The sequence below is a fragment of the Conger conger genome, chromosome 8 (genome assembly GCF_963514075.1).
Source record: "Conger conger chromosome 8, fConCon1.1, whole genome shotgun sequence".
In the NCBI taxonomy this organism is placed as follows: domain Eukaryota; kingdom Metazoa; phylum Chordata; class Actinopteri; order Anguilliformes; family Congridae; genus Conger; species Conger conger.
The window spans coordinates 63,845,682-63,867,648 of NC_083767.1; the positions used below are offsets into that span (position 1 = coordinate 63,845,682).

The window sequence follows — 21,967 nt, forward strand, 5'->3', positions numbered from 1 at the left end:
GCACATTTCCAATATAAATGGTTATATGGTTGTTATAACTTATGCACCGGCTCATTAGTGACTAAGTCAAAACAGCTGCATTTTTACTTATAACACAAAATAGGCCAGTAGCAATGGCGTCCGCGGAAGGAACACTGAGATATCATGGAAATTGCAATAATACAGAGAATAATATAGAGACACACCGCAGCAGGAATAACCCTGGCGATACTGAGGGATGCTAACACTGTTAAATGTGATTCTGAGAAGGAGCCAGAATGTTCTATATTTTAATCCACAGGCTTAGGGTTAGGTTGGGGTTGTTGAAACTAAATTATTTCGCAGCCCATCGCTTTTTAAACTTGTCCATAATAAAAAGGAAAAAAAAATCTGATATTCATAAACGCCTACATATCTGTCAACAAGGAAAGAAATACTTTAAATATTTTCTACTTCTCTAGAAACTGTTTTGACAGGAAGTCGGGAATGTGTAAGGGGTTGAATAAGAAGGACTTTGCCCCACGTTATCTGCCTCTGAATGATCACAAACAAGCCTGACTAAAGTCCTGTCTAGGTCGCTCGCTGGCTCTCTCGCGCTGGTACGTTGTAACGATCCACGAAAAGTAACAAAAGCGAAAAATAAAAGACAGAAACCGGGAAATAACTTCATCGGAGGCATGAGAATGGAGACAACTTCATCGCTGATAAAGTGAGTCTCATATTGTGAAACTAAAATTCTTTCTCTTATCACTCGCATCATTTCTTTGTCATGGTTAATACAGTAGCATATGTCCACTTTATTTATTGCTCCTCTCTCTTTCTCTCTTACCCCATTTCCCTTTCTATTTTAACACATACAGCCAGGGCCATGGATATTATGTTATTGTTATTTTAGCTGTCTACCACAGGATATTGCATTTGGAAATAAATCATGAATATGAGCTTTTCAATTGAACCCATTTTTTCCATTGGGTTCAGTAGGACAATTATTCAGGAGAAACGATCCTTGAGGTGATCCATCCATATCTACTGCATATCTGGCAGCAGCATGGTGGTCTGAGGCTCATCTGATACCCTGGACCCTTGATGACTTAAAGACATTTAGCCAAAAAATGTGTTCCATACTGTATCAGCATAATTTACAGCTGAATCTAGTGCCCAATTCCCATAGAGATCCATTCAAATGCAAAGAGTTTTAGTATTGCTTGTAGGACAACCTGAAATTAAGATATCCACACTCTGATGATGTTGATGGGTCACATACATCAGGAAGTCATGGCATGCAAAGCATATGAAACCAAGTATAAAAATGTCAATGGCAGTTAAATGGTAAATGGTTGGAACTTATATAGCACCTTTATCCAAAGCACTATAATTGATGCTTCTCATTCACCCATTCACACACTCACACACCAACGGCAATTGGCTGCCATAACCCTCTCTGTAGCTGTCCCCTGACTTTCTGGTTATTTAAAGTGCAGAGTAATATGGAGAGAATTTAATGATTATTGTGATTGGTGTTGTGCAATCATTTTGTTTGTAATGTTTGGAAAATATAAGGTTTGGTTTCTTGTGATCTTGTGTAGTAGCGACACCTACTGTTCAAATGTGTAAGTTCCTTTGCATAGACAGCATACTGTGGTCACGTGACTCAGTTGCGTTAATTGAGAGTACTGTGGATTGGTCGAAACATTCGAGAACGGCAGAGATGTTTGAACTGTTGGGAGCCGCACAAGGAAGGTTGTTTTGTAAACGAAAAGCAAGAGAAACGAAGAGCAAAGAAGAGAGGGTGTGAAAGTGAATGTAACTACTCCTTGAGTTTGGTCACAAGGCGCACACGTTTTTCACGGTGTTTGCCGACGAAAGAAAACAATAAAACTTCAGACGTGAACATCAGTCGATGCGTGGGTGTCTGTTCTAAAGAAAAGGACCTTTGGGAGCAGTTATAGTGAAAAACGTAGCCATCGGAGTGACGAGATTCGCCAGCGTTCCTGCAAAGATAGAGCAAGGCCTGCGTGCGTCCCTTTAAAGACTCCATCATCGTACTCCACGTGGAAGATCTGCCTGCATATCCCACCATTCTTTGACGCCATCGCTCAAATCCAGCGCGGAGGTGGAACCAAAGTGCAATAAGACGACGGTGCTGCAGCTGCCAAGGACAGCCACAAGGTGGCAACGTTGTGACTCCTTTGGACAATAACATAGCAATAAGTCACCTTTGGGATACCAGGTCAGACTGTATCTTCTAAGTTTGGAAATAGTGTTCTTTCTTAGTTGATATAATAATATTTCTTGCAGAAAATGAAAATTGCATTTTGATAATTTTGTAAGTTGATCGAATGTGTGTAGCCTGTTTAATAATTGATAGTGTGTATTTCCCTGTTTGCTTTTCATCATTAATATTTCAATAGTATTGTTTCAAAGTAGTTAAGCAAAAAAAAAAAAAAGTACCAAAATAGGCCTGCATCAGAAACTGGTGCACTAGAGCAAATAATTCTCTAGAATAATAAGTCTCTAGAAGTTGAGAAGGCACAATTGGAGGAGAAATTAGAAACTGAAATGGAAGAAACAGAAAAACAAAAAATAGAAGACCGCATAGGTGAAATTTATGCAGATCTTGAAGTACAAAGAGTAGGGCTCCAGAAGTCATCATCTCAGGTTGAACAAGAGGTGAGGCGATCAGAAAGGGTGAGACGCCCAACAGAAAAAATGCTGGAGTTCAAAAAGGAAGAGATAACAAAAAAGGAAAGAAAGTTTATGCTGACATATGTAAACTTCAAAGCAGAGGTTCAGTTAATAAGATCTAAACTTAAAGAAGAACACGCTAAAACTGAGTTAAGTGAAATGATCATAGCTGTAGAAAATTATGAGTCAGAACTAAAACAAGTATATGAGTCTTTGCGTGCACTGACTGTCCCATCCCAAGATATAAGAAGGAAAATGGATAGCTGCACCTCAGTTACTACTGAAATAACTGCACTTCTGAAAAGGCGTTACACAGAAGCTGGTAGCAAGGAGTTTGATGCAGTGGCTGCTAAAGAGGAGCTCCGCCAGTTACTCCAAAGAGAAGATGCTAGGTCAGTTTATGGATCAACTGTGTCAAGAGCTGGGCAGAGTAGTCAGCAAGGAAGCTATGTGTCAGTAAAGAAGACAGAAGTAGCGGCACGTTTGGCATCAAAACGTGCTGAATTAAACAGGGAAAGAGAAATCTCCACCCAGAAGAAGGAGGTGCTAGCCCAGCAAGAGAGGTTAAAAATGCTGGAAGATCAAAGGGACCTTGAAGCCATAGAGGCTGAATACAAGGTGTATGTTGAAGAGGAATCAAAATGGAATGCTGAAATAGGAAATACTGAAGTAAAAATCACTTTGCCTCCAAGTCAGCTTCCGAAGCAGCATAGCAGCACTCCATGCGCCCAAGTTCCCCAAAGTGCTCCAGTCCCTCCTTGCTTTGGAAGCAAACCAGAGCCAAAGGCGAATGACACCTCACTGGTTGAAGCATTAAAAGAATCCCTGGCAATGACTAGACTTCCAGCACCAGAGCCATTCATGTTCACTGGCGACCCACTTAAATACACTGAATGGAGCACCTGTTTCAAAGCTTTAATCGAAACAAGCTGTACAAACCCAGCGCATAGACTGTTCTATTTGAAAAAATACATAGGTGGGGAAGCACTTTGTGTGTTAGAAGGAACTTTTTATAGAAGTGATGAGGAAGCGTACACACAGGCTTGGGATGCCCTGAACAAACGCTATGGCCACTCTTTCGTAGTCCAAAGAGCATTCCGGGGAAAGCTGAGTAGCTGGCCAAAAATTGGTCCAAGAGAATCTATTAAACTAAGGGAGTTTAGTGATTTCCTCATCTCCTGCAAGAATGCAATGCCCCATGTACAAGGTCTAAAGATTTTAGATGATTGTGAAGAAAATCAAAAGCTACTACAGAAACTTCCTGACTGGGCAACAACCAGATGGAACCGGTATGTCACTAAAGCACTGGATGAAGGGAAGCCATATCCAGGTTTCGAGGAATTCTCAGACTTCGTGGCAGAGGAGGCACGCGTTGCATGCAATCCGATTTCCTCCCTTCATGCACTAAAATATTCAGATGAAAAACTTGGGAGGGAACAGAAGCGCCTCAAAGCCAGTGCCCTGGTGACATCAACCATGGTGTCTCAAAAAACAAAACCCACTACAAAGAACTCAAGTGCATCAGAACGTGACAAGGGTTCCAAAACCAGTCCCCTGGCCACTCAAAATAAAAGGCAAATAGAATGTATCTGTTGTCAACAAGATCACTTCCTATATAAATGTGAAAAATTTGCAGCAATGCCTCTGGAGGAAAAGAAACAATTTGTCTTTAACAACAACATGTGCTTTGGTTGCCTCAGAGTCGGCCATATCTCTAAAAACTGTCGAAACAGAGCCACTTGCAATATTTGCAAGCGGAGCCATCCCTCTCCGCTTCATGAAGAACGTCATAAAGAAGAAAGAGCAGCAGCACCACCAACTGAGGAAAGAGCTTCCACTCTCAGCGTGAGAGTGGACAATAGTGATCGTACTTCAATGATTGTTCCGGTGTGGCTCTCTTGTGCAACAAAAAACAGCCCAGAAACCTTGGTGTATGCATTACTGGACACACAGAGCAGTAATACATTTATTGACCAAGAAGTGTGTAGAAAAATGCAAGCAGACACAGAACCTGTAAAATTGAAGTTGTCAACAATGACTGACAGGGGTTCAATAGTCAACTGTCAAAGAGTGGTGGGACTAAAAGTGAGAGGGTACCTTTCACAAGAGTGCATTGAGTTACCACCAGTGTACACTCGAGAATACATCCCACTGGATCAAAATAGCATTCCCAGTTGTGAAACAGCGAAAGAGTGGAGCCACCTTCGCAGGATAACAGAAGAGATGCCAGATCTATTGAACTGTCCTGTAGGACTCCTAATTGGCTATGATTGCGCAAGGGCCCTGAAACCAAAACAGGTGATATCAGGGGAAGAGTATGATCCATACGCAGTCAAGACTGATTTAGGCTGGAGTATAGTGGGATCCAAAACACCTCGTACTAGTTCAAAGCACGTCACAGGGTTTTGCCATCGCGTCTCTGTGAAAGAGCTTCCGCCTATTACACCTGCCTCTGTGATTAAGGCATTGGAAACAGATTTTCTGGACACAAACCCAAGAGAAAGGAACATATCCCAAGAAGATATTCAGTTTCTGCAGCTACTGAATGGGAAAGTTCAACACAATGAGGAAGGACATCTGGAAATGCCCCTGCCCTTCAGAGAGCGTCCACAGCTTCCGAACAACAAGCAGCTCGCTATAGCCCGATTGAAACACCTCAAAAGAAAACTAGAGAAAAGTCCCAAGTACAAAGAGGACTATGTGAAATTCATCAACAGTGTCTTCAAAGATGGTGATGCAGAAGAAGTAAAGATCTCACCGAAAGAGGGCAATACATGGTACATTCCACACCACGGGGTGTACCATCCTAGGAAGCCAGAAAAAATCAGAGTCGTATTTGACTGCTCCGCCAGATACCTTGACACCTCTCTAAATGATCACCTACTCACAGGACCTGACTTAACTAATGCTCTGACTGGGGTGCTGTGTAGATTTCGTGAGCACCAAATTGCAATCATTTGCGATGTGGAAAAGATGTTTCACCGCTTCCATGTTAGCCCAGAAGATAGGGATTTCATGAGGTTCCTGTGGTGGGAAAATGGGAACACAGAAATAGAGCCCAAGGAATATTGCATGCGAATGCACATCTTTGGAGCCGCATCCTCTCCAGGATGTGCCAACTATGGCATGAAATATCTGGCCAGTAAATATGAAAAGGACTACCCACTGGCAGCGAGCTTCATTCGAAAGAATTTCTATGTGGATGATGGGCTTATCAGCGTAGAAACAGTTGAGAAAGCCAAGCAGCTAGTCAAAGAAGCACAAGAAATGTGTGCGAAGGGAAAGCTACGCTTGCACAAATTTGTGTCCAACAGCAGAGAAGTCTTGGATGCGATTCCAGAGAGTGAATGTGCCAGCGTTGTGAAGGATGTAGATCTGAACTACAACGAGCTTCCAATGCAGAGTGTACTGGGGGTAAAGTGGAACATAGAGACAGATGCGTTCTCATTCAATGTTATCCTTAATGAAAAGGCAGCCACACGACGAGGAATCCTATCAACAGTCGCCAGCATGTATGACCCATTAGGATTTCTCTCTCCCTACATCTTGAATGGGAAAAGACTGCTTCAAGAGATGTGCAAGCGGGGAGTTAGTTGGGATCATCCTCTCCCTCCTGAACTACAGCCAAAATGGGAAACATGGCTCCATGACTTGGAGAATCTACATAAAATCCAAATACCAAGATGCATCATTCCTAAGAACCTTGGCACAATCCAAAACATTGAGCTGCATCATTTCTCAGATGCTAGCAATAACGGTTATGGGCAATGCTCATACATCAGGATTGTTGCTGATGAACAAGTGCATTGTGCACTGGTCATGGGCAAGGCCAGAGTGGCACCCATAAATGTTGTCACCATACCACGCCTCGAGCTCACTGCAGCTACAGTCTCTGCTGCGGTAAGCAACACTCTTAGAGAAGAGCTCGAACTGAAAATAGATCGGGAGTTTTTCTGGACAGATTCACAGGTAGTGCTCGGGTATATCAAGAACGAAGCCCGGCGCTTTCATGTGTTTGTCGCTAACCGTGTCCAGAGAATCAGAGAGACAACAGATCCAAGTCAATGGTTCTACGTCGAAACAAGTCAAAATCCTGCAGACCATGCATCTAGGGGTCTCACGGTGGCAGAACTCATGGATTCAAATTGGCTCATAGGACCTAAGTTCTTATGGGAACGAGAGATTGTCACGAACCAAAAATCCCCAGAGCTTCTTGTAGGGGACCCAGAGGTAAAAGTCCTGAAAACAGAAGCCTCTGAAACAGACAGCTTCCTTGAAAGGTTGTCAAGATTCTCAGATTGGAATACAGCCCTCAACGTTACCGCTCGGATTCAAAGACTGGCACATAAAGACCGGTCAGGGCCTATTAGTGTAGAGGAAAGAAGACTAGCCGCTCTTGCGCTCATCAAGGCAGCACAAAGAGAAGCCTTTGAGGAAGAGCTGAAATGGCTTAGTCACAAATCTGATAAACTGCCGAAAACCCACAAGATACACCAACTTGATCCCATCCTTGAAAATGGTCTGCTCAGGGTTGGAGGGCGGTTGAGAAGATCTTCCGCATCACTTGAGTTGAAACATCCAGTGATCCTTCCTAAGGAAGCTATCGTCACACAACTCATACTTGATCACTGTCACAAGAAAACTCAGCACCAAGGCCGAGGGCAAACGTTGAACGAACTCAGGGCCAGCGGATATTGGATAGTAGGTGCCAGCAAGGTAGTGGCCAAGCATATCAAATCTTGTGTCACTTGTAGAAAGGTGCGTAGACCGATCGAAGAACAACGTATGGCAGACCTGCCTGTTGACCGAGTAGAGCCCTCACCCCCTTTCTCATACACCGGAATTGACTGCTTCGGTCCCTTCTACACAAAACAGGGTCGGAAAGAATACAAGCGATATGGTCTGTTATTCACATGTTTAAGCTCTAGAGCCATCCACATAGAAATGTTGGAGGATCTCACGACTGACGCATTTTTAAATGCTTTGAGATGCTTCATAGCAATCAGAGGAGCGGTAAGACAGATCCGATCTGACCAAGGGACGAATTTCGTCGGGGCAAGGAATGAGCTAGAGAAAGGTCTTAGGGAACTAGACAAAGAGAGGATCTCTACCTATCTTGCAAGAAAACAATGTGACTTCCTTATGAATGTTCCTGACGCAAGCCACATGGGAGGTGTTTGGGAGCGCCAAATACGGACAGTAAGGAGCGTGATGAGCTCTGTCCTGGCACAAGCTACTGGAAGACTAGATGACACCTCATTGAGAACATTCTTTTACGAGGCTATGTCGATCGTGAATAATCGTCCGCTCACCACAAACACAATCAGTGACCCCAAGAGTGTTGAACCTTTAACACCTAACCATTTACTCACAATGAAGACCTCTGTGCCTCTTCCGCCTCCTGGAAAGTTTGTTAGAGAAGATTTGTATGCCAGGAAAAGGTGGCGGAGAGTGCAATACCTGACAGAGCAATTCTGGAGCAGATGGCGTAAAGAATACCTGGCCAATGTGAGCCTCAGACAATGGTGGCATACACCCAGAAGAAATGTAGAAGTAGGGGATGTAGTAGTTGTCAAGGAGGACAATGTTCCTAGAAATGAGTGGAAACTATCCAGAGTCGTTGAGACAAGCGAAGATGATGATGGTCTAGTGAGAAAAGTTAAAATCCAAGTAGGGCAAAGTAACCTAGGAAAGAAAGGTGAACGCCTGACGCAACCATCCTTTCTTGAGCGTCCAGTTCAAAAACTAGTGGTTCTAGTGGAGAATAGTTCCTAAACTATCATTAAAATAGTACCAAAAGATGGATGTCTAAATGTTTATGTTAAGGTTAATTGACAGCTTATGGTAAAATTACAAGATTTAATCATTCTGTTCACATAAATCTTTGTAATTTTGGTGGCAGTGTAGCTGTCCCCTGACTTTCTGGTTATTTAAAGTGCAGAGTAATATGGAGAGAATTTAATGATTATTGTGATTGGTGTTGTGCAATCATTTTGTTTGTAATGTTTGGAAAATATAAGGTTTGGTTTCTTGTGATCTTGTGTACTAGCGACACCTACTGTTCAAATGTGTAAGTTCCTTTGCATAGACAGCATACTGTGGTCACGTGACTCAGTTGCGTTAATTGAGAGTACTGTGGATTGGTCGAAACATTCGAGAACGGCAGAGATGTTTGAACTGTTGGGAGCCGCACAAGGAAGGTTGTTTTGTAAACGAAAAGCAAGAGAAACGAAGAGCAAAGAAGAGAGGGTGTGAAAGTGAATGTAACTACTCCTTGAGTTTGGTCACAAGGCGCACACGTTTTTCACGGTGTTTGCCGACGAAAGAAAACAATAAAACTTCAGACGTGAACATCAGTCGATGCGTGGGTGTCTGTTCTAAAGAAAAGGACCTTTGGGAGCAGTTATACTCTCTCTCAGTGCAGTGTTAATGTACTGTAGTGTGCAGTGTGTATATACTGTATTAACCCTCTCTCTCAGTGCAGTGTTAATGTACTGTAGTGTGCAGTGTGTATATACTGTATTGACCCTCTCTCTCAGTGCAGTGTTAATGTACTGTAGTGTGCAGTGTGTATATACTGTATTAACCCTCTCTCTCAGTGCAGTGTTAATGTACTGTAGTGTGCAGTGTGTATATACTGTATTGACCCTCTCTCTCAGTGCAGTGTTAATGTACTGTAGTGTGCAGTGTATATACTGTATTAACCCTCTCTCTCAGTGCAGTGTTAATGTACTGTAGTGTGCAGTGTGTATACTGTATTAACCCTCTCTCAGTGCAGTGTTAATGTACTGTAGTGTGCAGTGTGTATATACTGTATTAACCCTCTCTCAGTGCAGTGTTAACGTACTGTAGTATGCAGTGTGTATATACTGTATTAACCCTCTCTCAGTGCAGTGTTAACGTACTGTAGTATGCAGTATGTACTGTAGTGTGCAGTGTGTATGTACTGTAGTGTGCAGTATGTATGTACTGTAGTATGCAGTGTGTATGTACTTTAGTGTGCAGTGTGTATATACTGTAGTATGCAGTATGTACTGTAGTGTGCAGTGTGTATGTACTGTAGTATGCAGTGTGTATGTACTGTAGTGTGCAGTATGTACTGTAGTGTGCAGTGTGTATATACTGTAGTATGCAGTATGTACTGTATTGATAGTGTTTTCAACCCCTTGTTAACCCGGCCCCAGGGCAGTCTCCAGGAGGGTGTGGACGGCCAATCAGAGGCCGTTCAGAGTGTGCTCATCTGACAGAGCCACCAGGAAAGGGGTTACCACGGGAACACTGCAGGAGCTGAGAGAGACGGTGAGAGGGCTGAAAGGGGTGTGGCTCTGCTGAAAGGGGTGTGGCCGGGCTGTGATTGACACTGTGTCTCCAGGTTGCACAGGCCCTGCTGCTGGCCGCCCTGACGCTCAGGCTGGTCTGTGAGGAGGACGGCACCGAGGTGGAGTCAGAGGACTTCCTGCAGAGTCTGCCCGACAACACCGTGCTGATGGGCCTGGGGCCTGGGCAAACATGGAGCCCATCACCTGTGAGTGTGCGTGTGTGTGTGTGTGTCTGTGTGAGCGTGCGTGTGTGTGTGTGTGAGTGTGAGTGTGTGTGTGTGAGCGTGTGTGTGTGTCTGTGAGTGTGTCTGTGTGTGTGAGCGTGTGTGTGTGTGTGTGAGTGTGCGTGTGTGTCTGTGTGTGTGAGCGTGTGTGTGTGAGTGTGTGTGTGTGTGAGTGTGTGTGTCTGTGTGTGTGTGTGAGCGTGTGTGTGTGTGTGTGTGTGAGCGTGTGTGTGGGTCTGTGTTTGTGTATGAGTGTGAGTGTGTGTGTGTGTGTGTGTGCTGTAGTACTGATTCATCAGGAGTCATAGTAGCATTGCATATTCACCCTCCCTCCCTCCCTCTCTCTCCCTCTTCCCTCTCTCTCTTCCCTCCCTCCCTCTCTCTCTCTCTCTCCATCCATCTCAGAAATCTCAGGGGGGGGGCGTCCTGTTTTCCTCAGCCAATAAGAAGCCCCGCACAGGGCGTGACATCGCCCGCGTGACGTTTGACTTCTACAGGCTGCACCCGCGTGACGTCTTCGGCTCGCTGAACGTCAGGGCCACCTTCCAGGGCCTGTACTCCATCAGCGCTGACTTCACCTGCCTGGGGCCAAAGAAAGTGCTGAGGTGAGAGAGAGAGAGGGAGAGAGAGAGAGAGGGAGAGAGAGAGAGAGAGAGGGAGAGAGAGAGAGAGGGAAGTGGGAGAGAGAGGGAGAGAGAGAGAGAGAGAGAGGGAAGAGGGAGAGAGAGAGGGAAGAGGGAGAGAGAGAGAGGGAAGAGGGAGAGAGAGAGACAGGGAAGAGGGAGAGAGGGAGAGAGGGAGAGAGAGGGGGAGAGAGAGAGAGAGAGAGAGGGAGAGAGAGAGAGAGAGAGAGGGAAGAGGGAGAGAGACAGGGAAGAGGGAGAGAGAGGGGGAGAGAGAGGGAGAAAGAGGGAAGAGGGGGAGAGAGAGGGAAGAGGGAGAAAGGGAAGAGGGAGAGGGAGAGAGAGAGAAAGAGGGAGAGAAAGGGAAGAGGGAGAGGGAGAGAGAGAGAAGAGGGAAAGGGGGTGGAACCGTCCAGCGGTTGTCCTCAGTATGGCCTTCTCTACAAATCTGTCCTTTATCCATTTTTGCTCCCTCTTTTTCTCTCTTTCTCTCTCCCACAGAGAGGCTCTGCGTGTGGCCTCCTCACTGCTACAGGCTGTTGGTCACATGCTGATCACGTCAGCCTCTGTGATTCGCCGGATCATTGAGGGGGCGGACCACTGGAAGCCCCACCCCTCCCCAGAGGGCTCCGCCTACCTTCCAGAACACTGGGACTGAGCCACGCCCATTCAACACCCCCATCCCCCCTCCCCCTCCCCCTCCTCTAAGAGAATTAGGGGAATCCCCCAACCCTCAACCTCAGCCATTTGTGTGTGATCATCAATCATTGGTTAGGATCCTGGTGTCAATCAAGGCCAAGCCTTATAAAACACACACTGTACCAAACATTGCACACTCAGGTTCATGCTTATAATAATGAGAAATGTATTCATCTGAGTATTACACATTACTGTGCAACTACTACTGTTAATAGTGCACCTGATTACAGCTGAAGCACTGTAGAGTTTATGTGCATAATTACTGATATGGAAACGCTCCTGAGTTAATTGTTGCTTGTCTTATGAAACTGTAAATACGTTGATCGTTGATTAAAACAGACCTGGCCTCAGTGCTGAACGGCAGGATGCTGGAATGGTTTGATAATGCGGACGGTTACTTTGTTAAGAAGTAGAAATGAGCACTGTAGTCACAGATCTTCAATGGCCAGCTTATTCATTTAAAATACTTGAATAAATACTTAAATAATTTTACATGAATTTGTGTCATCATTTCTGTTATCTCTCCACAAACCAATGAATGCACACATTAATGAACTCTTCACGTGTTTGTAGGATTTGGGCAAACTTTACAATTTATTACAAACAAGTACAAAATCCAATCCAGTACCCAGGCCAGGGGCCGTGTGCTGAGAGACGGGGTTTCAGGTGTAAAATGTCTCCATTACCTTAAACGCTAACCCTACCCCCTTAACACTATGCACTAAACCCTTAACACTACCTACTATACCCTACCCCCTTAACACTATGCACTAAACCCTTAACACTACCTACTATACCCTACCCCCTTAACACTACCTACCATACCCTAACCCTACTCCCTTAACACTATCTACTATACCCTACCCCCTTAACACTACCTACTATACCCTACCCCCTTAACACTACCTACTATACCCTACCCCCTTAACACTACCTACTATACCCTAACCCTACCCCCTTAACACTATCTACTATACCCTACCCCCTTAACACTACCTACTATACCCTACCCCCTTAACACTACCTACTATACCCTACCCCCTTAAAACTACCTACTATACCCTAGCCCTACCCCCTTAACACTACCCATTATACCCTAACCCGAACGCTACCCACTAGATCCCATATAAGTGCTTTTATTGCCACCTAGTGGTAATGGGTGGATACTGCACGGCTCCCCATGGCCAGTCCTCTCAGGTAAACTGACACACAAAACCACACTTCAAGTAACTGGCTCTTTCCAGCCTGGGATTTCAAGTACATTGACATTTTACCAAATAAAATACACACAAATAAATTCATACCAATTTCAATCTCCAATCAGATGCTGTTTGGATAAATTATCAGAGGGAATTTCATTCCAGAGCGGGGCCTCTGGCCCTTGAGGCAAAGGTCAGAGGTTAAAGGTCACATGGGAAAAGGGTTGTGGAAAGTTCAGGCTGGGTCCACACAGCAGTTGCCATGCCGATGCAGACCCACACGGTCTGTGAGTCACGTGTCAGCAGCTTCAATCTGCTGCCCGTTCCTACGTGCTGTTCATCTCCCGTTCCTACGTGCTGTTCATCTCCTGTTCCTACGTGCTGTTCATCTCCTGTTCCTACGTGCTGTTCATCTCCTGTTCCTACGTGCTGTTCATCTCCTGTTCCTACGTGCTGTTCATCTCCTGTTCCTACGTGCTGTTCATCTCCTGTTCCTACATGCTGTTCATCTCCTGTTCCTACGTGCTGTTCATCTCCTGTTCCTGCGTGCTGTTCATCTCCTGTTCCGACGTGCTGTTCATCTCCTGTTCCTACGTGCTGTTCATCTCGTTCCTACGTGCTGTTCATCTCCTGTTCCTACATGCTGTTCATCTCCTGTTCCTACGTGCTGTTCATCTCCTGTTCCTGCGTGCTGTTCATCTCCTGTTCCTACGTGCTGTTGATGGAAGGAACTGTGCACTGCAGTCTGCTCTGCTCACTCCAGCTACCCGACACACTCCGCCCTGTTCATGACGGGAACAGTAGATCTCGACAGGGAACCAGGTTGGAAGCCCTGTGTCAAGACACTCAAACCATCACACATCATCAACTCTGGCCCTCTACTCCAACTTCTTCTATTTTAGAAGTATTTAGAGCGACTGATCGGCCTTCACACCCAGGCACAGGGAGCAGCCCTTCTGATTCCTGTTTTAGAGTGAAATGATATTTAGTTTTAAATGAGTGGTAAGTGAAATATGCTCTGTGAAATGAAAATAAACTTTGAATGTAATGAAAACGTAGTTGCACACAAATCATACGTTTTATACTTGCTAACAAGGTAAGCGTTTACATGCGATTGGTGAATTATCTAAAAAGCAGTTTGTAGGAGCAGTCAATAATGGAAATTCAGCTGAGAAGCTATTTTGGTGCAAAAGCTACTACCCCCCCACAAAACAACCAGCCACAAAACCCCCACAACAACTTCAACAAAAAAAAATCAGGACACCACAGTCAAATCAGAAAACTCAAGCTTTCTGCCAACCAATGACAAATGTCCACTGCAGTACATAGGTTTGCACTCCAGAGGGTGCCAGAGGGGGCACAGGTCGAGGTTTACCCCATGAAGCAAAATATAATGCCCATGTCTGTGGCACAAAGAGAGCGCTGACTGGCCAAAATATCTCAAAACACACACACACGCACGCACGCACGCACGCACGCACGCACACACACACACTCTGAAGGAGAGAGCAATGGCACAGCAGAGCAGAGGAGAGCAGAGGAGAGGAGAGGAGAGGAGAGCAGAGGAGAGGAGAGGAGAGGAGAGGAGAGGCGAGGCGAGGAGAGGAGAGGAGAGGAGAGGAGAGGAGAGGAGAGGAGAGGAGAGCAGAGGAGAGGCGCTCAGTCGCTGATGTTGACCTCCACCTCGGCCATGCCGCTCTGCTGACAGCTGAACCAGTCCCTGACGTCCCGCGGGCTCATGCCCGACTGCCTACTGAGCGCGCTCACATCGCCCTCCCCCGGCTCCGCCCCCATCCGCCGCCAGAACAGCTCCAGCGGCCGCACGTCCGCCGGGGGAGGGGCCTTCTCCGGCGCGGGCTCCGCCTCCCCCCCCCGGGCCCCGCCCTCCCCTGCACGGCGGCGGTCGCCGTGGGCGATGTGGGCCACGATCTGAGCGTGCTCGCGTTTGGCGCGCACCCAGCGCAGGTTCCCGTTCTTCACGCGGTACCGCGCGTCGCCAAACCACTGGATGACGTCGGGGCGGGGCAGGGCGGTGCGCTGAACCAGCCGCGTGTAGTCGTCACTGGTGGGCCACTGGCAGCGCAGGAAGAACTGCTTCAGCACGGCCAGCTGCTCCTTGGTCTTACGCAGGCGCCCCCTGCTGGTGAGGAGGAGTGGCCCGGCGGAGGAGGGGTCCAGCCCGTCACCAATCAGCAGCAGCGCGCCCTCCTGCCGCTCCCCCCCGCCCTCCGCCAGAACGCCCGGCTCTCCGGGACTCCTCGGGGCCCCGGGGCTTTCCGCAGGCGGGTCTGCGGGAACCTCCGTCTCCACGGAGACCGCCGGCTCCTCCTCCTCCTCCACGCTGACCTCCAATAGGCTGTCCTCGGCCACCCCGCCGGACGTCACTTCCTGCCCGGGGGGCGGGGGGCGGTGCCCGTTGTGCCTCAGCTGGTAGCGGCTGTCGCTGAACCACTTGCGCACCTCGCCGCGCGATAGGCCGGTCTCCTGCTGCAGCCGCCGAAGCTCCGCCTCCGACAGCCAGTTGTCGCGGACGAAGCTCCGCCTCAGGGCCCGCAGCTGCAGCCTGGACTTCCTGCCGCGGCCCCCGGGGGCCGCCACCACGAACAGCGGGCTGGGGGCGGGGTCTAACCCAGGCCTGAGCGCCAGGGGGCGGCGGCCTCCCCGCCACGACATGTAGAAGGGGCGTGTCCGGCGAAACAGGAAGTCCCGCATGGCTCCGCCCATAACTCCCCCCCCCTGCCCCGCCCCACCGAACCCCCGTTGGTCGTCGCCGCTCCCCCAGAACTTGGGCGAGTACGTGCCCATCTCCTCCCCCTCCTCCTCCTCCTCCTCCTCCTCCTCGCGGCGATGAAGGGCGGCCAGCTTGCGGCGCGTCTCCTCGATCTCCTCGGCGGCCCAGCTGATGCCGTAGCGCACGCGCTGCACCATGAACCAGACGCGCACCGAGTCCAGCGGGAGGCCGCAGCCGCGCGCCAGGCCCGCCAGCTCGCCGGGGGACGGGTAGGGGAAGGCGTTGAAGGCCTGCACCAGCGGGGGCACGCCGTCCAGCTCCCGCGTCTGGTCGGAGCGCGTCCACACCAGCTTCAGCCCGTCCGCCACCAGCGGGAGGCACACCAGCTTCGTGCGGTTATGCCCGCCACAGTCGCTGTCCGGGGAGATGCCCTCAGGCCCCGCCCCTCCCTCTCTGGGCCCCGCCCCTCCCTCTCTGGGCCCCGCCTCCTCACGCTCACCGCACGTTCCATCACCGGGGTCACCGACTGTTGCCATCGACAACGACCCCCCCTCCTGGGTCACGGGCTGTGAGGAGGGAAAGAGGGAGAGCAGGTAAGATCCCCCCACAGGTAAAGTGTGTGACAGCCTTGTACAGGTGTGTGTGTGTGTGTGTGTGTGTGTGTGTGAGACACAGCCTTGTACAGGTGTGTGTGTGTGTGTGTGTGTGTGTGTGAGACACAGCCTTGTACAGGTGTGTGTGTGTGTGTGTGTGTGTGTGTGAGACACAGTCTTGTACAGGTGTGTGTGTGAGACACAGCCTTGTACAGGTGTGTGTGTGTGTGTGTGTGAGACAGCCTTGTACAGGTGTGTGTGTGAGACAATCTTGTACAGGTGCGTGTGTGTGTGTGTGTGTGAGACACAGTCTTGTACAGGTGTGTGTGTGAGACACAGCCTTGTACAGGTGTGTGTGAGACAGCCTTGTACAGGTGTTAGTGTGCATTCGGACAAAATACGGCTGTGTTTTAAAAGCTTTTCCGCTGGAACCACAACGATGACATTAATAATAACATGGGCCCAGGCTCCGCCCACCTGTTGCTGGGCGACCGGGTGCAGGGTGTGCAGGTGCAGGCTGAGCGTGCGGACGTCCGCCGCGTGGAACCCGCAGATCCGACAGGCATAGCCTCCTCCCGCTTTCTCCTCCTCTTCCTCTGCTCTTCCTCCCCTCTCCATCTTCTCCTGATCCTCCCCTTCTTCTGCGCTCCCCTCCTCCTCCTCCTCCTGCTCCTCCTCTGGCCACTCCCTCCTGGGAGGGTCCCGGGGCCCCAGGGTCTCCGTCTGTGGGGGGGGGCTGCTGCTCTCCATGCCAGTTTTTAACTCAGTAAAGGCAGCAGCAGTTAGTCGGTGCTGCCAGGGTAAACACTGGACTGTGAGGTTCCTTATTTCCTGAGGCTGAAACCACCCGGAAGTAAATGGCGCGGGGGCCCAAGTCTGCTGGGTAATGTAGTTTATGCCTCAGAATAGACCCTCCACAGCTGATTCTGCTGGCGGAGCCGCTGATTAAAAGCGCTGGTCCTGCCCTGGTCTAGTTTCTTGGATCAGTCACCAAATTCTGTCCAATCACAGGTCTTTGTGTCAACACACTGTCCTCTTTGGAGTCCAATTACAACACTTCTGTCCTCCCTCTGGAAAATAAACACAAAAAGCATTGCATTGTTTATGTGTATGCGCCATTCAGTGATTTGCCCGGATTAAAAATACAAATTCTGGTGTTATAAAAATGCCTGCTGTGATAGGCGCTAGACCTCGTCAGTGAGACCTCTCCGGGGCAGAACACCTTTGCTTTCACATACAGCAGAGCACGACCCTGGCACCGCGCCGTGGGGCACAGGACCTGCGTGCTGCGCCACTGCAAACGGCATGCAAACTCCCACGAGCATGACAGAGAATAGGCACTGCCACGCAGTACACCGACTGCACAAAACGATAAACTCCACTGTCAGCACTCACACCGGACAAATACAAGACAGCAAGCGGCACGAAAGCAGACAGCTACATGCTAAACGAGATAACGTTCGCTACGAAGTAATTCAGTTTCAGTTTTGTCAGCCCTGGCAATCGCAGCAGCGACTCACAGAATGACAAGCCCAATAATTATTGACAAGTAAGACGCGATGGCATAGGACGCCTGGAAGCTTAATTCGTACCTGTTATGTACAGCCAAACGGCACCCGACGGGCAGTTATTGCGCTGCTAAGCTCGACATTTATTTCCCAAAAGCGCTTTCCTTTCGCCTCGCCAGATACCTTCGTCTCGTCTGTGAGAAGCCGTCGAGCGTGCGGTCTCTTGCGCTAACAGTGGTTTATCTCGCTGGGGGCAATCGAGGGGGTTTCGGTAGAACATGTGCTCCCAGCACTGTTTCTTATGTGTGTAAATCATACATATATGCTATACATATATTTTGCCATGCCAATGGCACTGTCCGTGTCATTTCTTTCCGAAAAACCCCTGTCGCTAAGCTTACTGAAATGGGGGCCCTTCCGCCATTTCTGTGATAGAACAGGGGGCGTGTTTTCACGGCTATAAACAAGGCGGTAATTGGACGAGCTCAGCTATGTATGGCAAGTCAAATGGCATAAACTTCAGACGGCGTTGCGTAAAGGAAACTAAATATTTTATTCGAATTAGAGCGCTCAAGTAATTTCACGTGTTTGTATACATTGGAACTCTAATTGTAACATGTCGTTGAAAATAATGATTTAAAGGCTTGTGGTTTGGATTACATATTTGCACGGAAATAGAACCTTTGCATGTATACAAAGTGCCTCCATTTTAGGGGACCAGAAGTAATTTGACAGTTGACTTCTCAGCTCTTTCTGATTCGCCAGGTGTATTCATTTGCTTCCATAGTGCAGGTATAAGAAAGCTTTCAGTATCTAGTCTTGATTATAGGTTTTTGATTGCCTCTGGAGTTTGTCAGAGAGAGAGAGAGAGAGAGAGAGAGAGAGAGAGGTGTGTGAAAATAAGAAGTTCCCTTTTCTCACGCTTCACTGAAACCCACATGTTCCTGCTATTGAGGCTTGCAAAGAGACAGAGAGCGAGAGAGGTAAAGTAGCCTGGTTTGAGCTCAGTGGAGGGGATGGATGCAGATGAAATGTGCAGAGGAACAGATGTTGAGGTACCGGAGGACACACCTCACCTGCAGGATGCTGTTGCAGGGGGAACACATTCAGGGGCGCACACAGCTGATCCCGGAGGACCCTTGGCAGGTAATGTACTGCAGCTGTGGCCGACAGAGAACAGCCAGAGAACAGCCAGGGAACAGCATTCAGGGCTGTACAAGCAATTGGCTGAAAATGTTGTCTGGTTTGTGAAATGCCATTTTTATAACCATAACTATGCTTACATTGAGTAATTTATACAACTTGCTGTATTGTGTGTAACCTTCCTGGTTTAAATTTTATGTATAATTTTATGGTCAAAACTATGTTTAAAGTCAAAGCTGTTGCCTCTGAAAAAGTACAAAGATGGGCACTTAAGTTCTTTCCACATATCAAATGGAAATGTTGCAGATGAAAAGACTTTAATCTGCAACGGGGGGGGGGGGGGGGGGCACATGACTCAGGCAGTAAGAGCAGTCGTCTCATTGGCTCAGGCAGTAAGAGCAGTCATCTCATTGGCTCAGGCAGTAAGAGCAGTCGTCTCATTGGCTCAGGCAGTAAGAGCAGTCGTCTCATTGGCTCAGGCAGTAAGAGCAGTCGTCTCATTGGCTCAGGCAGTAAGAGCAGTCGTCTCATTGGCTCAGGCAGTAAGAGCAGTCGTCTGGCAGTCGGAGGGTTGCCGGTTCGATCCCCCGCCCGGGCTGTGTCGAAGTGTCCCTGAGCAAGACACCTAACCCCCAAATGCTCCAGACGAGCTGGTCGGCGCCTTGCATGGCAGCCAATCGCCGTTGGTGTGTGAGTGTGTGTATGAATGGGTGAATGAGAAGCATCAATTGTACAGTGCTTTGGATAAAGGCACTATATAAATGCCAACCATTTACCATTTACTTGAAAGGATTTCGGGCCGTTTCACTGACAGACCTTAAACTTAGGCTGAATTACATTTGGAATGTAGATTCTCCAACACCATCTAGTCCAGGACTGGCTGAAGCTGTGCCTGAGCAACCCGCCTTTAATCCATCCAAGTTCAGGAGACTCAGGGGACAGGAGGAATGGTCAGAGATTCCCAAAATTATCTCTGTTCACATGAAGCTGTTCAAAAGATGATCCATCGTGTTAAGGTTCAGAAAGTATGAGTAACTGTTGCATCTATCTTTTTGTTAAATGTACACTTTTAAAGCAAAACCAGAGTATAATTGCATTAATATAGAATAATATAATTCCCAGGGTGGCACAGATGGTGCAGTGGGTAGCACTGCCGCCTCACAGCAAGGCGGTCCTGGGTTCGAATCCCCGTCGGCCGGGGCCTCTCTGTGTGGAGTTTGCATGTTCTCCCCATGTCTGTGTGGGTTTCCTCCGGGTACTCCAGTTTCCTCCCACAGTCCAAAGACATGCAGGTTAGGCTGATTGGAGAGTCTAAATTGCCCGTAGGTATGAGTGTATAAGTGAATGGTGTGTGTGCCCTGCGATGGACTGGCGACCTGTCCAGGGTGTATTCCTGCCTTTCGCCCAATGTATGCTGGGATAGGCTCCAGCCCCCCTGCGACCCTGTTCAGGATAAGTGGGTTAAGATAATGGATGGAATATAATTCCCTCTATTTCTGAGCATACAATATGGTAAATGGCAGGATCGAATCAGCAAGCCTCCAACTGCCAGACAACTGCTCTTACCTCCTGAGCCAATGTTGCCTGCAGTATAGCTAATGACCTGTATATCACTTCAGAAATGTTCATTTATTGTAACCAGGAATAATGTTCAGGATAAGCGGGTTAAGATAATGGATGGATGGATGGATCCTGAGCCACCACAGACAGTTTTGAGCTCCAGAGAAGGGGGATCTGTTGCATCGTGTCGTGTGTCTGCATTAATGCCTCTTTTTGGATAACATTGTATGTTGCATGTGGATGGAAGTGAAATTTGAATGTGCTTTTTTTTCTTTATCGTTCCTGCTTCATTCATAATGACTGAACCTCTGTGTTGCCAAGGCAGGCTCTTAAGCCCAGTGCTAATAACACACATTCATATACATATTCATATTCAATCCACAAGTTTGATTTGAGGCTCATCTGTGGAACCCTTCGTACACATCAGGTGAGTTTATTTCTTTTTTCACTTTTTTTGCTGAAGTAATTAAAGGCACCGATCGTCTCTTTTCCAACCAGCCTCCCCCCCTGTGGCAGCAGCCCCATGCTCTGACCCCCCCTCCAGCCCACCGGACTACAGATCAGGTGACCTGCGTGCAGCCCTCCCCACCCCAGTGGACTACAGATCAGGTGACCTGCGTGCAGCCCTCCCCACCCCACCGGACTACAGATCAGGTGACCTGCGTGCAGCCCTCCCCACCCCACCGGACTACAGATCAGGTGACCTGCGTGCAGCCCTCCCCACCCCACTGGACTACAGATCAGGTGACCTGCGTGCAGCCCTCCCCACCCCACTGGACTACAGATCAGGTGACCTGCGTGCAGCCCTCCCCACCCCACTGGACTACAGATCAGGTGACCTGCGTGCAGCCCTCCCCACCCCAGTGGACTACAGATCAGGTGACCTGCGTGCAGCCCTCCCCACCCCAGTGGACTACAGATCAGGTGACCTGCGTGCAGCCCTCCCCACCCCACTGGACTACAGATCAGGTGACCTGCGTGCAGCCCTCCCCACCCCACTGGACTACAGATCAGGTGACCTGCGTGCAGCCCTCCCCACCCCAGTGGACTACAGATCAGGTGACCTGCGTGCAGCCCTCCCCAACCCCCCGTCCAGCCTGCTGGGCTACAGATCAGGTGACCTGCGTGCCGGTTTAACTAAACACCTGAGATCTGTCACTACACACACGACAAGGCCCCTTTCCCTTTGGTTAACCCTTTAATGTTCTGCTCGACCGTTTGGGAGAGCATATCATGTGTTTTCCATGGCTCTTTACTTGGCGAGGACATTTTAACACAGAAGATGTAGGATCTGAGGATTGCTTGCTGGTAAGGCTGGGCAAGGTTTATGCTTGTGAAAGCCCCCTCCCTCCCAAGCCATTGGCTGTGGCAATTAGAACCAAGTTTCAACCAATGAGCTTGAATTATTGTACAGCTATACAATGTTTTGGTACAGAGTGTCGGCCCATCAACTGTATATTTAGAAACCAGAATTTAAGGACTATTAACACAGGCTGGTGAGTCAACATGTTAGTGAGGCTTTTTTAATGATTGGAAGGGGATTTACAGTGGTCTTGTAACAAGGTTTTAACACAGAAATCTTACGTATTGTACCTTTAAGTCAGATTTCAGCGGGGCCTACAGCATGTTCATGTTCAGGATACATTAGGATATAGAGTGAGGATATATTTTCAGGTAAAGTATTTCATCTTTAAACTGGAATGG

The 21,967-nt window shown here is 48.3% G+C and overlaps 3 protein-coding genes across 3 annotated transcripts in view; 2 read left to right on the forward strand and 1 right to left on the reverse strand.

Annotated features, from left to right (window-relative positions):
* The first annotated feature begins 448 nt into the window (after positions 1-448).
* On the forward strand, positions 449-12,027 carry cideb (cell death inducing DFFA like effector b). Its single transcript, XM_061252902.1, has 5 exons — positions 449-688; positions 9,849-9,963; positions 10,037-10,189; positions 10,613-10,812; positions 11,332-12,027. The coding sequence occupies exons 1-5, from the start codon at positions 657-659 to the stop codon at positions 11,486-11,488; spliced, it is 657 nt and encodes a 218-aa protein (XP_061108886.1). The 5' UTR covers positions 449-656; the 3' UTR covers positions 11,489-12,027.
* A 1,760-nt stretch (positions 12,028-13,787) lies between these two features.
* On the reverse strand, positions 13,788-18,030 carry homezb (homeobox and leucine zipper encoding b). Its single transcript, XM_061250772.1, has 3 exons — positions 17,645-18,030; positions 16,530-17,122; positions 13,788-16,025 (listed from the first exon to the last, which is right to left on the reverse strand). Exons 2-3 carry the CDS (start codon positions 16,800-16,802, stop codon positions 14,388-14,390), a joined length of 1,911 nt encoding a protein of 636 aa, XP_061106756.1. The 5' UTR covers positions 16,803-17,122; positions 17,645-18,030; the 3' UTR covers positions 13,788-14,387.
* Positions 16,910-21,967, forward strand: part of LOC133134571 (uncharacterized) — a 15,291-nt gene continuing 10,233 nt past the window's right edge. The window contains exons 1-2 of the mRNA XM_061250773.1: positions 16,910-16,935; positions 20,808-21,379. Of these exons, the coding sequence (XP_061106757.1) occupies positions 16,910-16,935; positions 20,808-21,379 (598 nt within the window). The remainder of the gene's footprint in view (positions 16,936-20,807; positions 21,380-21,967) is intronic.